Source organism: Rattus norvegicus, chromosome 7 (assembly GCF_021556685.1).
Source record: "Rattus norvegicus strain SHRSP/BbbUtx chromosome 7, alternate assembly SHRSP_T2T, whole genome shotgun sequence".
Taxonomy (NCBI): Eukaryota; Metazoa; Chordata; class Mammalia; order Rodentia; family Muridae; genus Rattus; species Rattus norvegicus.
This window is the reverse complement of record NC_141540.1, coordinates 45096895-45111545: the sequence shown is the minus strand read 5'-3', so window position 1 is coordinate 45111545 and position 14651 is coordinate 45096895. Positions and strand designations below refer to the sequence as shown.

Genomic DNA, 14651 nt, shown 5'->3' with positions numbered 1-14651 from the left:
CTAAGTGCAGGGGTGGGGCTCTCCCAGCTCTCTATGGGAATCAAGTGAAGCCAATGACTGATATCCATTAGAAGCACAGTCTACATCTATAACCTGATCCTGTGACGTTCTCCTGCTGTCTTCTGTTTCTGTTGGAAGCCTTTCTCCAGGCATTTAAGAAACCAAAAAATACAGCTGTTGGTCCTTCCAGAGAGAGGCTTAGAGCAAGTGGAATGTTTTTGGAAGATTATCTTTTCTAAGAAATGGCAGAATGTTGGATCTAGAATATTCTGTGGCAGTTTGGGAAATGACAGTTGAGAGCTTTTAAAGGTCATTTAATTGTCTGAAACCCACAAGACAAGTTGTTCCTTAGGATTCCTCTAGAGCCTCGGAGAAGGTACCAACGCTTGACTTTAAAATGCTAAGAAGTTTCTGGTTTCGATACAACAGAGCCAGAAGCACATTGGTACTCTCTCCCTACACCAATCCCTTTGTTTTGTATAAAATTTTGTGTGCTTGGACATTTTTCCCTCCCTCCCTTCTGATTCAGTAATCAAGAAACTGTAAACTTGTTTTTAGGAACATCGTATTCTTTGAGGGTCCCCTGACAAACACATACTTCCAAGTGAGACAAGGATATTTCATTTTTTTTTTCCCCAAGAGCTAAGTAGGTAAAATGCTAGGTAGTCAAATGCATGCTGACTAAATATAGAAATATTAATTGGAATTATAAAGAAATAATAGAAACATAAATTGGTATCTCCAATTTTCCAAAATAGTAAGGGCAAAAACCTCCCTATGGTCTCAGGTTTCTACTACTAGAATAGTTTTTATCCAAGCTTCAATTTTATTTCCTTCTAATGTCCTTTTAGACAGTAAGTCAAATGAAGCTGTTTCAAGTCTTTTGTTGGATTCCCAAGAAAAACTTGGCAGAGCTTTTTTGTTATTTCTGTTTTTGAACTTGTTTAAATTTTACTCTCATTGGAAAGGATATCAAGAAACAAATTATACACGGTGTGGTGATTAATTCAAACAAATCCAGTTTTGTTAATTATAAGGTTTGCTTGTTTTAATGTTTTTCCTGGGAAGTCAGGTTTTCTGTCTGAACATTAGGAAATGTCTGAAAGTATTTTCTAAACTTCTCTGGATTTCCAATTCTTTAAATTTGATAGAAAATAAACAGGTAAGAGAGTTTCAGTAGAAAAGTGCTAAAATGCATCCTAAAGTGATTCATCACTGATAACATTAATTCCCGAAAACATCTTCGTTACTAAGTCTTGGCCAAGTACACAACATCGGGTAACGGTTCGTTTTGTTTGTTTTTTAATTGGACATCAAAACATAAGGGAATCACGCACGTGGAGGCGCATGCTCTGTAGCCTCACGATCGCACTACAACTCCCAGAATGCACCGCGACTAGACGGTCGCTTCCGGTATTGAGTCCCCGCCTCTCTCCCGGGTGGACCTTGACGGTGCTGCTTGGATCCTCTGGCTGGTGTTTGGATTCTGTTTGTTGCTGCAGACTTCCTCGGCCCGGGCCCCAGCTCAGTGGAGACAAGTTGCGCGTGGGCACCATGAATCGCTTGGGCTCGGTGCAGCGGAAGATGCCGTGCGTGTTTGTGACGGAGGTGAAAGCTGAGCCTTCAGCTAAGCGAGAGCATCAGGTACCCGGCGGCGTGTGCTGCTGCCCCGGAGCCCTGCAGGTTTTACCAGGGAGGTTTGGGTGAAGTTTCCATTTTCCCTGACCTCCAGCTTCTTGTATCTTCTTGGCTGCAAGGAGTGTGGGAGAGAGTTCTTTTTAAACTGTACCCTCCCTGATCAGGTGACTCTAACGTGTTCTGGCAGATTTGAAAATCTACATCGTAATCTTCCCCTTGACAGCACCGGAGTAATGAGATGTCATGCAGTCTAATGTGGAACTACTGTCAAATGTCTGAGGGGAAGGAATTGTTTACCTGTTGTGCGCTAGGAACCCAGGGCAGTCTTGACAGCTAGCCTAACTAGGTCATGCAAATCAGACCTCGTGGAATTTCTTGCTTAATTTGAGTTCTCATCTTAAGGCTTACTAGTCGTATTGCTACGTGTTTTACATAGTGAGCCTTCAGTGAAAGGAGAATATATAGATAGCTTATATCAATGTGATTCTTTAATATGGAGCAAAGGGCTTAACCTCTCAACTCAGGATCCGCTTGTGCATCTGAAATGAGTTCCACACTTTTCAACATTACCGCTGTACCATTGGCGCCCTGGTCTTTCTTAATTAGCATACATTGTGGCATTTTCATGTGTAATTTGGGTTGTCCCTTCTCCACTTCTGCAAACTTCACAAGCTCCCACAGACTCCAGTTGGCAGTGCTTCCCTCTCCCCCATTACCTCTCCATTTTGGTGCTCTATTACTCTCCCATGATCTTTTGAGCCCCATTTTTCTTCTCTCATGGGCCCCTTTCTTGTCTTTTTAGATTAAATGGCTGTTAACACACAGATAACCAGATAGACTCTGGGGTCGGCGAAATATGGGAGATTTCCTTCATTAGCAGGACGTCTTCTCTGACTTTGTCTGTGAATTTTAAGCCACACATACCTGGCAGCCTCAATTAGATCACAGGAATAGTGCTCTTCTGGTAAGAACCTGTTCAGGCAGCACCTGAGATTCCTGAAATGCTTCCCCCTGCTAATGAGGCATTTTGGTACCCTAAACCGTCAGCCAATGAATGACTTTTGCCCATCCTACCCTCAGTCCCCCAAAACATAAGCTTTGAATCACCAAAAGTAAAGTTAATCTACCTCCTGATAGTTGGTCCTGGTGTGAGTATTTACAGGAGTTCCAAACCCCCTACTCAACTTCTACTCATCTCTGTTCCCTTGTAGACCATATTGGCCGATTATACAAGAGAGTGGGGAGATCCACATGTTAGCAACTTAGCATAAATCCCACAGTCTTGCACATGCTAGGCAAATGCTTTCCCGTTGAGTAATATCCCTGTCCTGAAAGATGCTTTTAAATCTGTGACTTGGAGAAAGCTCATCACAGCTGACCAGAGATGACATGCTCAGAGAAGTGTGTTGTTTTATCATGCTGTTGAGATCAGCCATGAAAAGAATGTATTCATGAAGCATTTTGACTTTGTTTTTTAAAAGAAATTGTCAATTTTAGGAACTGCTGGTTTTGGAGGTTTTGTTTTATGTTGCAGGAGGGGAAGAGACATTGAAGGAAAGACTAGAATGATGACAAAAGGTTCTTAGTGATGCACATCTTTGTGACCTCTTTATGACAAGGTCACATCTTGTTCATGCCTTTATATATTTTAACATCTATGGCAAGCATTTGGATTTCAGCTTTGCAAGAAAGCCTTAAAAGCTTAAAATAGGAGCCACCTTTTCTCATTTTCTGAAAATGTGGCCTGAGACAGAGGCCCTCTCTCCTGGACTCCCACTACTATTAAGAACCCAAGTGTGATTTGAAAAAAAATGTAAATATCTCATATTTAATGACTCTAAGACTTAATCTTGGAGCATGGGGATTACATGGATTGAATCCAAACAGCATCTGGAATTAAGCAAGCCTGTGATGTAATTTTACCTGTACTTCCTTCCAAGCACACACAAACGTGTTGACTTGCATTCTTCATACAAGAATGTCCTGACTCTGGGCCTTTTCTTCCTGTCCATCAGATCTGCTTGGATGTTCCTTATCAGAGGACTCCCTGTGCCGTTCTCCTTTCCCTTCTCCTCTTTGGTACTTCTCAGTGTTGTAGCCCACTAAAGCTAAGCAGTTCATCCTTCTCTATTCCCAGTGTCAAGAATAGTTAATGCATAGTCACAAAGAATGGGATTGTTCATCTTGAACCTGTGCTGAGGATGCCACAGAGTAAGGTGTGTGTGTTTCCTGGCTTCATTGTGGGGAGAAGCATGTCAGTACTCAGCAGTCTGTGTACAAGTTAAATTTCACTGTGATCCCATTACCAAAGAGTAGATGAGCTGGTATGGTAGGACAGGAGGGGAGTCCCAGAACTAGAGCCAAAAGCAAAAGGGTTAGGACATCAAGGGCAGTCTGGGCTCCAGAGTGACACAGGCCTAAAAACAAAAACAAACAAACAAAGCCCCAAAAAACAAAGAAGCAAATAATTCAGGATACCTCAGAAAATAAATTGCTTCAACTTTTCTTGCAGAATGGGAAGCAGAGAGACCTTTAGAACTGATGAAATTAAGCACAGTTCAGGTGAGCCTATGTGTGAAGGCAGAGGCTGTGTATCTTACATCAGGTTTTTTTCTCTTTTCTTTTAAGCCATTTAAAGTTTTGGCAACTGAAACGCTAAGTGAAAAGGCATTAGATGCAGATGTGTACAATGCGGTTGCAACAGAAAAAGTGGATGGAACATGTTGTTATGTTACTAACTACAAAGGTAAAATCCAACTATTTTGTTTACTAAAAGTACTATTGTATAAATCCTGTACCATCTGAGATGGGTATAGACTCCACTCTTGAAAACCTGTTGTAGATGAGTAAAAAAAAATCAGTGGTCATGCTTCCTTTTCCTGGGGAAAGAAAAGACACGTGACTAACACTAACTTGATACCATGAAGGGCCAGGTAGCCTGATAAATAGGTGTTGCGTGATCCCTCATTTGCATAATCAGCATCAGCCTTTCTGTATCAGTAATGGGGAGAGTGAGTCTCAGCCGGGCTCAGTGGTGTCTAAGAGCATTTAGTTAGTGAATGGCCGCACAGTAATGGGACCTGGCTTTGTCCATGTCGGAAGCTTGTCTTCCATTGCAGCATCCCAGTACTGTGCCCTGTGTTTTCATCCCCACTGGCCAGGTCTCTGATCAGGAACATACTTTAGAAAGTTCACAAGGTTAATATTAGGGAAAGCTGTTGTAATTACTAACGGAATGTGAGATTGACTCTCAGTTCCAAGAACAAAAATAGGTAGATGAGATAGACATATTACTTGGTGTCAAGGAATGCACTTTAAAACTTGATTTTCAACTTTAAGGTACACACAAAGATTTGCCATCATGACTGGACTTTAAAATGGTGTGAAACACTGGCATTAAGGAGATTCACATGGTCATACCATCACTGCCACTCACCTCCAGCATACTTCATCTTCTAGAACTAAAACTGCTTGCTGGGAACGCCCTCATCCACCTCCCCTCTCCACAGAGCCCCTCCCCCAGTCTCTTAGCCCAATCTACTTTGTCTTTTAATTTGACTATAGGTAAGCATGTAAATGACCTTTGTGGCTGGCTGACTCTCTTATCTTAGTACAGTGTTTTACACTATTGGAATATATCATACATCGGATTATATACATTTTAAAGATGCTTAATATATACATAGCCCACACTGCAGGGTAGTGTTTAGGGCATGTGTCAATACACTGACCTGGTTATGCTCCCTCATTGAGGACTGGACCAGGGAGCATTCTGATCAAAGGACCATGCATTTTTGTCACCCTCTTTATTTAATAAAGGAAGTGCATCTCTCACACACTAGGATAGCACCTTAGTGCCACGCAGCATAGACTCAATTTCTTTTGTCTTTCAAGGATGTTGGTTTTTCTTAGTTTTCTTTCAACTTTTCCTTTTATACTACATTTTTAGGTCAGCCATACCTTTGGGCGCGACTAGATAGAAAACCTAACAAGCAAGCTGACAAAAGATTTAAAAAATTTCTACATTCAAAAGAAAATGCAAAAGGTTAGTGGGTTTTTCTTTAAACTTCTCAGATTTCAATAGTTGAAATGTGTGGTTTATTGCTATAGTTCTTCTATGTATATCCATCTTGAATTTCCATCTTTGGAAAACACAATCTTATATATCATACTGTCATTTTATATATATTAAATATATATGACCTATATCACACAATACATATATACATTCATTACCAGTTTATACTGAGATATATATATATATATATATATATATATATATATATATATATATAACTTGCTACAGTTATATATATAACTTATAAAGTACCAAGTAGTGAGCACATTAAACTCATACATCCTAATAGACTATTGGCTACTTTAGCTGTAGTGTGTATGTGGTAGTGTATTCAAAGTTGAGTATTTATGGTGTTAGTTCCCTAAGTTGGGATGTAGTTACATGGCAGTGATAATAGAGAGGACTTACCACCTCTGAGAGTGATGGATTTATTATGCAACTGCATGAAGTGTAACGATTCCTTTTAGAGTTTCATTGGAACACGGAGGAAGACTTCAAGCCTGTCCCAGAGTGCTGGATACCAGCAAAGGAAATAGAAAAACAGAACGGGAAGCCAGTGCCTGATGAAAATGGACACATTCCTGGTATCACGTAATCTCCTCCCAAGTGTGTTTTGTGTTTAGTATAAGAAACAAACAAAACTGTTCCAATCAGGAATTTGTTTTCACCTTGCTCTTCAGTTTATTTATCGCCATAGGGCAGTTTCTGAATCAAGTTTATTGAAAAGTCTGTTTATATTAAAATATAGAAGGGGATATCCTTTTAGGTTCGAATATTTCTCAAGGATAATCATAGTTTATCGGATTTTTGTTAGAGTGACTTGTTTATTTGTAGCAAGTTTTCCATATTGAGGCAGCTTAATCTAGCAATAAAAGTACAAACCAGTAACAACAAACAGGAAATCAATAAACTGTGGAGCTCAATTGGAATAATGGTGTACCCTGTGGGATACCTACTGTGTTTATCTGGAACAATGGTGTACCCTGTGGGACACCTACTGTGTCTATCTGGAACATTGGTGTACCCTGTGGGACACTGACTGTGTCTATCTAGAAAAATGGTGTACCCTGTGGGACACCGACTGTGTCTCTTTGTTGTCGTTTTGACAGTACTAGGCAGTTAGAAAAGATGCTACAGCTCTTTTAAAAGCAGAACACAGTTTAATGCTGCCTCAGTGTAGTGTTCACTTGCTCCTGAACCAAAATGAGTTTTTTTGAAGAATATCTTTAATTCATGTTCCTACCCAACAGGATAAACAAATGATTATAAAAAAAAAAAAAAAAACAGCGAAACTGTTAACTTCCTCACTGATTTTCATTGTCTGTATAAGGGAATCTAAAAAAGAAGGAATGTTTATAACAAACAAACAAACAAAAAAGTCTGTATCTTTTAACAGAACCAATGTGCTAAGGATACTTTTCCTTTAACAGGTTGGGTACCAGTAGAAAAGAACAGCAAGCAGTATTGCTGGCACTCGTCTGTAGTGAGCTATGAGTTTGGAATTGCCCTGGTACTAAGGCACCATCCTGACGATCCTGGGGTTTTGGAAATTAGTGCTGTTCCCCTGTCAGAGCTTTTAGAGCAAACTCTGGAGCTGATAGGAACGAATATCAATGGAAACCCATATGGTAAGCGGAGGTGTTTATCATACAGAGAAGTCCTAGAGTCACATTGAGAAGCACACTGAAGAGGTAACTAACACATTTGTGTCCATTTGCTAGGGGCACACCCGTTTCTGCAAATCTTATGTTCATGGGAAAATTTATCTATGGCTAATCATTTGCATTTGTTAACGCAAAAGGTTGATTTTATCCTATCATCCTTCCCTACGATGGCTTTATCAAGTGCGCATTAAAAGGAATCATTGACATGCAGCTTTTCATTGCTTTACAAATTTTAGGTGAGTTAGTTGGGTGAAAAATGCACTCTTCCCTGTTAGGTCATTAATAAGTGTGGGCAAAAGTAAGAATTGGCATCACCCTGTGTAAAGCATCAGAAGGTATGCCATAATGAACTGAGTCAATCTGTGGCACTCTGGAGTAGTGCTGAAAGGAGAGTCGCAGAATAAAGGCACTAAAGCTATAATAGCATTCTAGAGAGATCAGAAGCAGATTGAAGGTATCGGGAAATGGCCCAGTCCATCAGAGCTTGGATCCCTAACACCCCTATCAAAAGCTGGGCACAGTGGTGCATGCCTGTAGCCCAAGAGCCAGAGACGTATAAATGAGAGGCTCTCTGGGCCTCGTAGGCAGGCAGTATAACCTAATCATTGAGCGTCAGGTTCAGCAAGACACCCTTTTTCAAAATATAAGGTAGAAAGCAATTGAAGATATTCAGTGTTGACCTACTGTCTCCATAATGCAGGCTGCAAACATGTACACACCTGTACTCCACAGACGCGTGTATGCAGACACAAGCTTAAGTGGCTTTGAGTGGTCGGTGTTAAGCTTACATATAGGATCAAAGGTGACATTAGGTAAACACAGAATAAAAGCAGAGTGTAGCTAATGACATAACACGCTAGCAAATTATTTCCTGTAAAAAAATGTTTGAGAGCCAATATTTTAAGCTTTATTAGCCATATCTGAAATGGCTATCAGTAGTACTTACATTCCAGTGAAGCTACTTACCATAGGTGTCTGTCTGGACTTGGTCCGCAGGCCAGTGCCCCAACGCCCAGTGCAGATAATACATGAAAGTGGAATTTCGAGCTTATGGAAGAAGTACATTTGAGTGACAAAAGGACTTACTGCACTTGGGATTATTCTCTACAGAAAACCACACTTTCTGTTAGCACTATTCCTAAATGTTTAGTTATTTATACACTTGGCAAGATACATTTTCTCACTCTTTCTGAAAAGAATATGACTGAAAGTGTTTTTGTTTGTTTGTTTTTGAAATTTTTACCATTCAGGGCTAGGAAGCAAGAAATACCCATTACATTTTCTTACACCACATGGGGCATTCCAGGTCAGAAACCTGCCTACACTGAAACACAATGACCTGCTGTCCTGGTTTGAAGGCTGCAGAGAGGGTCAAATAGAAGGGATTGTGTGGCATTGCGGTGACGGCTGTTTAATTAAGGTAATGACAAAATCAGCTTAAAGTTGTTCTGAAAATAAAAAGATGACCCTCAGATTCTGGCATGCAGTTAGTGTTTCCCTCGTTTCATATGCTGTCAGTCAAGTTTATGGGTAGTGTCAGGCTGACTTCGTCCTGATGGAGATGTTCAGCCAGGCACTTCTATACCGGATGTTCTTCCGAGGTAAAGTGATAGCACATTCCCTCCTGGGAACTCGTGCACATTGTGTTCTCTCATCCATGCTGTGCCTAGTGTAATTCAGCACTTCCCCAACTAACTTATTAGAGAATTTGTTGAGTAGAAAAGTGCCCAGTGGCAGCTTACACAGAATGAATTACCTTACCCCTTTGTGCCCTGTCCCCTGGACTTGTCTGATTTCTCACTGGCATATGAAATTCATAATGTTCAAATCTGAGTCTTTGCACTCCCATCTCCACATTACTCACTGAAATTAGAAGCCGCTGTTCACTGTTTAAGTCCTCTTGCCATTACTTCAGACATCTGGCCACCAGTTCTTTAAAGCTCTCATCATTGAATCTGTTTTATATTCAACTAGGTGCTCGTTTTAATTTAGGCTAGTATGCAAATCAGTGGCTTGAATTACTCTATTGCCCCCTAAAGCACTCATCTTTCATTTCTGCACATTCTTCACAACTGACTCATTACTTCCTGCAAAATGCTGTTGAGGGACGGCGAGACTTGCCGTGACACAGCCCTTCTCAACTTCCCATCACTGGCTCCCATTGCCATCTGGGCAAACACACGCTGTCTGCTTGTGTGACTGTCTAGTTCTAGGGAGGTAGGAACAGATGCCCACTTACCATGGATAAAGTACTGAGGACAGACCCCGTAGTGAACCAGGGACATCGTTGGGGTTACTTACAGGAATATGGGTAAGGAGCTACTTCCCAGCACGGAGGACCAAAGGCTGCAGGATCAGTCAGTCAGGAGCTCTCCCCGCTTGAGTGACGACACAAAGCAGTATCCTGGGGACTCCCCACACATTTTGCAGGCAGCTCCCAGCTGCTGTGGTGGGAGGAGAATCTTCTCTCCAGCAATTGTAACCTTGCAGAAAGTTTTGGGAATCTTGACAGTTTTAGGGACCTTCCTGAGACTTGTGAAGTTTGTTTACTTTCTGGGTCTTAAAGGGGCTCCATCTAGAGGGCACGTTTTCATGTGGAGGAAACAGCTATCTGACAGTGTCCCAGCCAGCTGTGATCCAGACTGCCCTACCAGTCAGTCTACCACGAATATTCCCTTTGGTGACAGACATGTCTGGCTCACATTTTTCTTTCTTTCTTTTCTGTAGTCACCAACAGACTCTACTCATTAAATGTTTAGGAAGCAGCTCCTGATTTTGTTAGTCATTTTCAGGAATTAGCAGAGTTAACAAAGCAACTGCTCTGCCTTCAGGAAGCTCAGATTCGAATGGGGAAGGCAGACAGCACTGACATTTAATGATAGCTATGACATTTAATTAAAATAAGTAAGAAAAGGTGGACCCTTACATTGTACCTGGTAGGTAGCAGACACCCGAAATAAGTATTTACAAGTAAGCTACAATGTAATTTACAGACAAGCAAGTTACGATGTAATTTACGGACTAAAGTTAATACCACCATTTTTTTTCTCCTTACAGGTCCACCGCCACCATCTTGGTTTATGCTGGCCACTTCCGGATACCTACATGAACTCCAAACCAGTTATTATTAACATGAACCTGGACAAATATGACTGTGCTTTTGATCACCAGTCTTTGTTTAATAAGTTTTCAAAAATAGATAAGCAGAAATTTGATAGGCTCAAAGATATAACCCTTGATATATAAAATAGAAATAATAGTTGGGACTATTGTGATTTTTTTATTGGGACAGGTTTGCCATGTTTACACAGGTCAATTTATTTTTCCTAGCTGCTTGGCAAAACACATGTCAACTTCTAAACATGTTTCTATGTATTTATAGAAATCATCGTTAGGTTTGAATAACTTAACACAAAAATAAGTATAAAATAATCAATTTTAAATAGTAAGATTGTTATAAGCTTACCTTTATGCTTTTAGAGAATTTAAAATATGAAAATAGGAAATATTTATCATAGCTCATTATATACTATATAGTCATAAATTTTTGTCGTAGCTCATTATATACTATATAGTCATAAATTATTGAGGTCTTCAAAAATATACTTTTCTAACAAGTTAAAACTAAATATGATTTTATTTTTAAGCAAAATAATACAGTATTTTGAGAGGTAAATTCTGTAGGTCAGAGACTGATTTCCAGCTGAAACTTCTATGTCATCAGTAGTTTTAAATCTACAGTTTTAAATGAGGCCATTAATAAATCGGGACGCCATTAGGACTTTCTCCATCTTCCCGTTGTTCAGAAGCAGCAAGTGGGCTAGGCAATTCAAATCCAAATTGTTCAGAAAGTTTGTTTAACTTCTCTTCTAAGAGAATATTTTTCTTCACTTCTTCCTTATAATTGTACTTCAGGTCTTCAATTTCTTCAAAGAATGAAGGGTCAAAATTTTCCAGTTCTTTTTTCAGCTTTTTAATTTCCTCCTAAAAGTTACATACAGGATACATGTTTTTGGTTTGAAATTTAAATTTGATTGTAAACACGAAAACTCAAAATCTTAAATATTTTTCTTTATATTTTACCGTTCAAGGTTCCATTGTACCATGTGCATAATGTATAAGCTGCCATCTTTGGCTTAATTTTAAGATTGGATCTTTAAACTGCCTCAGATATTCTCAGGCAAGCTAAAAGGATTTTGCTTTTTACAACATTTAAGATTTTTCAATATTTTTAATGTTCTGATTTTTTACCTTTCTATCTAATATTGATGATCACGGAAACTCTGGGACTTGTAAGAGTTGAGTACCTGGTGAAGGAGAGTGATGTGAGCGGTGTTTACACTAACAGCGGTGAGCAGCCAGGGCTCACTTCTAGCCATTGTGTTTCTGGAGTCTTAAGGGGGAGGACAGAAATGATTTAAGGTAAAGATCCCTGAAAATAATTTCAAGGTGCTTAAAAAACACCTTTTCCACCATGACCCACAAATTAAGAAAACAGTTAAAAAAAAAAAAAAAAAAAAAACCCTAAGAGGGTTGCATTGGTTACAATTTAAAAATAAATTTATTCTCTAATCCTCTCTGTTTGTCTGATTTTTTGCTGTTGCCAGTTGTTTAATAAAAAGTTGTCATGAGTCCAATAATAATAAAGTAAATGTAAAATAAATCCATGGATTTTTAGGCACATACTTAAAGATGGTGATCATAAAAATTGTTTCCTCAAGCTGATTTCACAAAACGCTGAGCATACTAAAGTTAGATACAGAGAAGAATTACCTTCAAATGTTGCTTTTCTGGCTCTGACTTTCTGAGGTGTGTCTCCAGGTCATTTATCTTTTTCTTCAGTTGATCAGAATCTGCCAGAATAGCCATGAAAATTATGACATGTTTATCTTGACTATGAGTCAGTTAAAGATAGAGGATTTGTTTCAGAATAATCAGGAAACATGAAACCTACAGTCTGCCATGATCTGGCCCTGTATGGTGTGCAGACTTCTCATGGAAACTGCTCCCACTAGTAGCTATGGTCACAAGACAACAAGCAAGAGGGGTAGCTGCTAGGCATCAGAAATGTGGGTTATTCTTTTTTATATGAGAGAAATTCTTGTTTTTGAGAGAAAATCGTGCAACCAGTAAATTTGTTAAGTACTTGTATAGGCAAAGAACTAAAATGGCAAGCTGGCCATTTATACCTTCACACCAAATACCTTTGGCTACCGTATATAACTGTTTTACACTATATGCCAAATTTCTAAGACTGTGTGTGGCATAGATGAAGGAGTGCAGGAGGAAAAGGCTGTTGTCACACAGCACAAAGGCTAAGAAATAACAGTGTCATGGCACTGCAATCTTTGAAGGTAAAGAGTTTTGTTTTAATGCTAAAGTTTGATGAAATGAGGGAAAAAAGTTTTCATAAGGACAGGAAGTGTACTGGAGTCCTCTATAACTCAAAGACAGGGGACAAAGAAGGTTTCAAATCAAACAACAATGCATTTTCCTTTTGGAGGCAAAAAAAGTCGCCCTTGTATTTTCATGTCCTATCTCATGTAAATCTCAATTCTACAGATGAAGAGAAGAGAAAATATTTGTATTCCTAAGACTGACCTATATTATTGAGTAAGGTGACCTGTAATCATTTATTCTCATACAGATATTTTTATGACTTAATAAAAATTAAAGAATTTTATATCACATTTTATCAGTGCATCTGTTGATGGACAGAGTAGCTGATCTTATACCCTGGCTACTGTGAGTAGTACCCCAGTATGCGCCGTCAATATGCATATCTTTATTAGTTTGAGCATAGTCACTGAGGTCTTGCACACACACTGTAGGTGAGATACTGCTTTAAGGAATATGTATAATGTATTCTGAAAGCTCTTTGATTGCCCTCATTTTACATGTTGATTAGGACATCCAAACAGACTGATTTTGAAGCAGAGTATTCTCTGAAATGCTTATCTTTTGGTCTTCCTTTACTTAAGACATAGGTAGTATAAGGGCTTTGGATTAGACAAATTAGAGACCCTCCTAACGTCAACAGAATTAATAGATCACTGGTACTGTGTTAAGAGCACACCAAGCTAGCAATCACACGTCCATTCTAGGTGGATGAATATTGGTTTTAGTTATCAAGAAGCACAGTAGCACAGGGGTTAAAACCATGGCATGGTTAGGAGTTCTGAACTTTCATAGAATTAATGCTTGACCTTCTTATGCCAGTTCCCAGTTGTCCTGATCTTGAGGACAGATGGGTTACTAATCATTTATCAAGTACAAAATAAAGACAACAATACTGATCCTATGACATTCTAAGAATAAAGTGAAAGTTTTGTAAATCCCTTAGCATAGTGCCTGGCACAAATCATATCACGCATTAGTAAGAGTGGCATCAGGACTCTACAGGAGCTCTATGAAATAGTTCTAGATTATTCAGAATGTAAGATTGGTGTAATCCTGTAGAGTAGAACATGACACCACTTTATCACACTATCAGATAATGGATGGCACGATTGGGTTAGGAGGTTCAGTGTGGTTATGCCAGAAGCTTTGGAACTATGCTGAGCATGGACCCTGAGGTAACCTGCTCACTGGTATCCATTCACTAACATACTATGGAGTTATTAAAGACATGAATGGTGTACACATCTTAAAAGGTCTCAGTAGTACATTAAGAGCAGCTGGAATTATAGTGTGCATCCAGAAAAAATACACAAAACTCAATATACATATAAGATCTATTCCCGTTTTAAAAGTTTTTGATAAAAAAAATTAGCAAATAGCAAGCCATGGATCCTAGGTGAAATGAAAATATATTCATAAATATACATGCTCAAATTGTCATCTTAGATTCTACAAACAACTCATCCTCATATTTTCTTTAGTTTCAAAAATAGATGCTCAGTGGTCTTAAGCTACTGAGTATGGCTAAATTAAAAGTCTCATTAAAAGTGTCAGAGCTGGGACTCAATCTCTAGCTGGGTACACAGGTGCCCAGCACTCTAACCTAGAGCACCTCCATATGAAAACTAAAAGAATGCCATGCCCTAACATTTTCCCAGAGATGGGAATGGGAGGCTATTAAAAATCATCACTGTGCCTTTTTGCAAAAACATCATGAGTTGATTTGATGAATTATAAATATATTGTGATTTGGAGTTACATTTGCAAATACAGATGTGCAAATAATTAAGAACTGCATTCTGTGTGTGTGTACACATACAAGAATGTTTTGTACTGCTAAGTTCTGAATAGGAAAGAAAGTGAATAAAAAG

The 14651-nt window shown here is 39.1% G+C and overlaps 3 protein-coding genes across 22 annotated transcripts in view; 1 reads left to right on the top strand and 2 right to left on the bottom strand.

Moving 5' to 3' along the window:
• Zc3h11d (zinc finger CCCH-type containing 11D) overlaps window positions 1–3748 on the bottom strand; it is a 37433-nt gene extending 33685 nt beyond the window's left edge. Inside the window, exon 1 of one of the 2 annotated variants that reach the window (XM_087558607.1) lies at window positions 3562–3748. The gene's annotated coding sequence lies outside the window, so the exon portion shown is untranslated. Of the gene's footprint in view, window positions 1–93; window positions 253–3561 lie in introns of those variants that run through there. The other variant, XM_087558608.1, reaches the window with a different exon arrangement.
• Rlig1 (RNA 5'-phosphate and 3'-OH ligase 1) lies at window positions 1438–11957 on the top strand. Of its 8 annotated transcripts, XM_087557219.1 has the most exons (8): window positions 1994–3451; window positions 3776–3854; window positions 4267–4384; window positions 5588–5683; window positions 6184–6300; window positions 7147–7344; window positions 8631–8800; window positions 10438–11957. In XM_087557219.1, the coding sequence occupies exons 2-8, from the start codon at window positions 3840–3842 to the stop codon at window positions 10624–10626; spliced, it is 903 nt and encodes a 300-aa protein (XP_087413345.1). In that variant the 5' UTR covers window positions 1994–3451; window positions 3776–3839; the 3' UTR covers window positions 10627–11957.
• Window positions 10545–14651, bottom strand: part of Cep290 (centrosomal protein 290) — an 87712-nt gene continuing 83605 nt past the window's right edge. For 7 of the 12 annotated variants that reach the window (XR_015624044.1, XR_015624046.1, XM_087557211.1 and 4 more), the window contains 2 exons: window positions 12154–12233; window positions 10999–11364 (listed from right to left, as the gene is read on the bottom strand). Coding sequence is in view for 9 of the 12 variants with exons in the window: in XM_087557211.1 (XP_087413337.1) it covers window positions 11137–11364; window positions 12154–12233 (308 nt within the window). In the remaining 3 variants the exon portion in view is untranslated. 12 annotated transcript variants of the gene reach the window in all.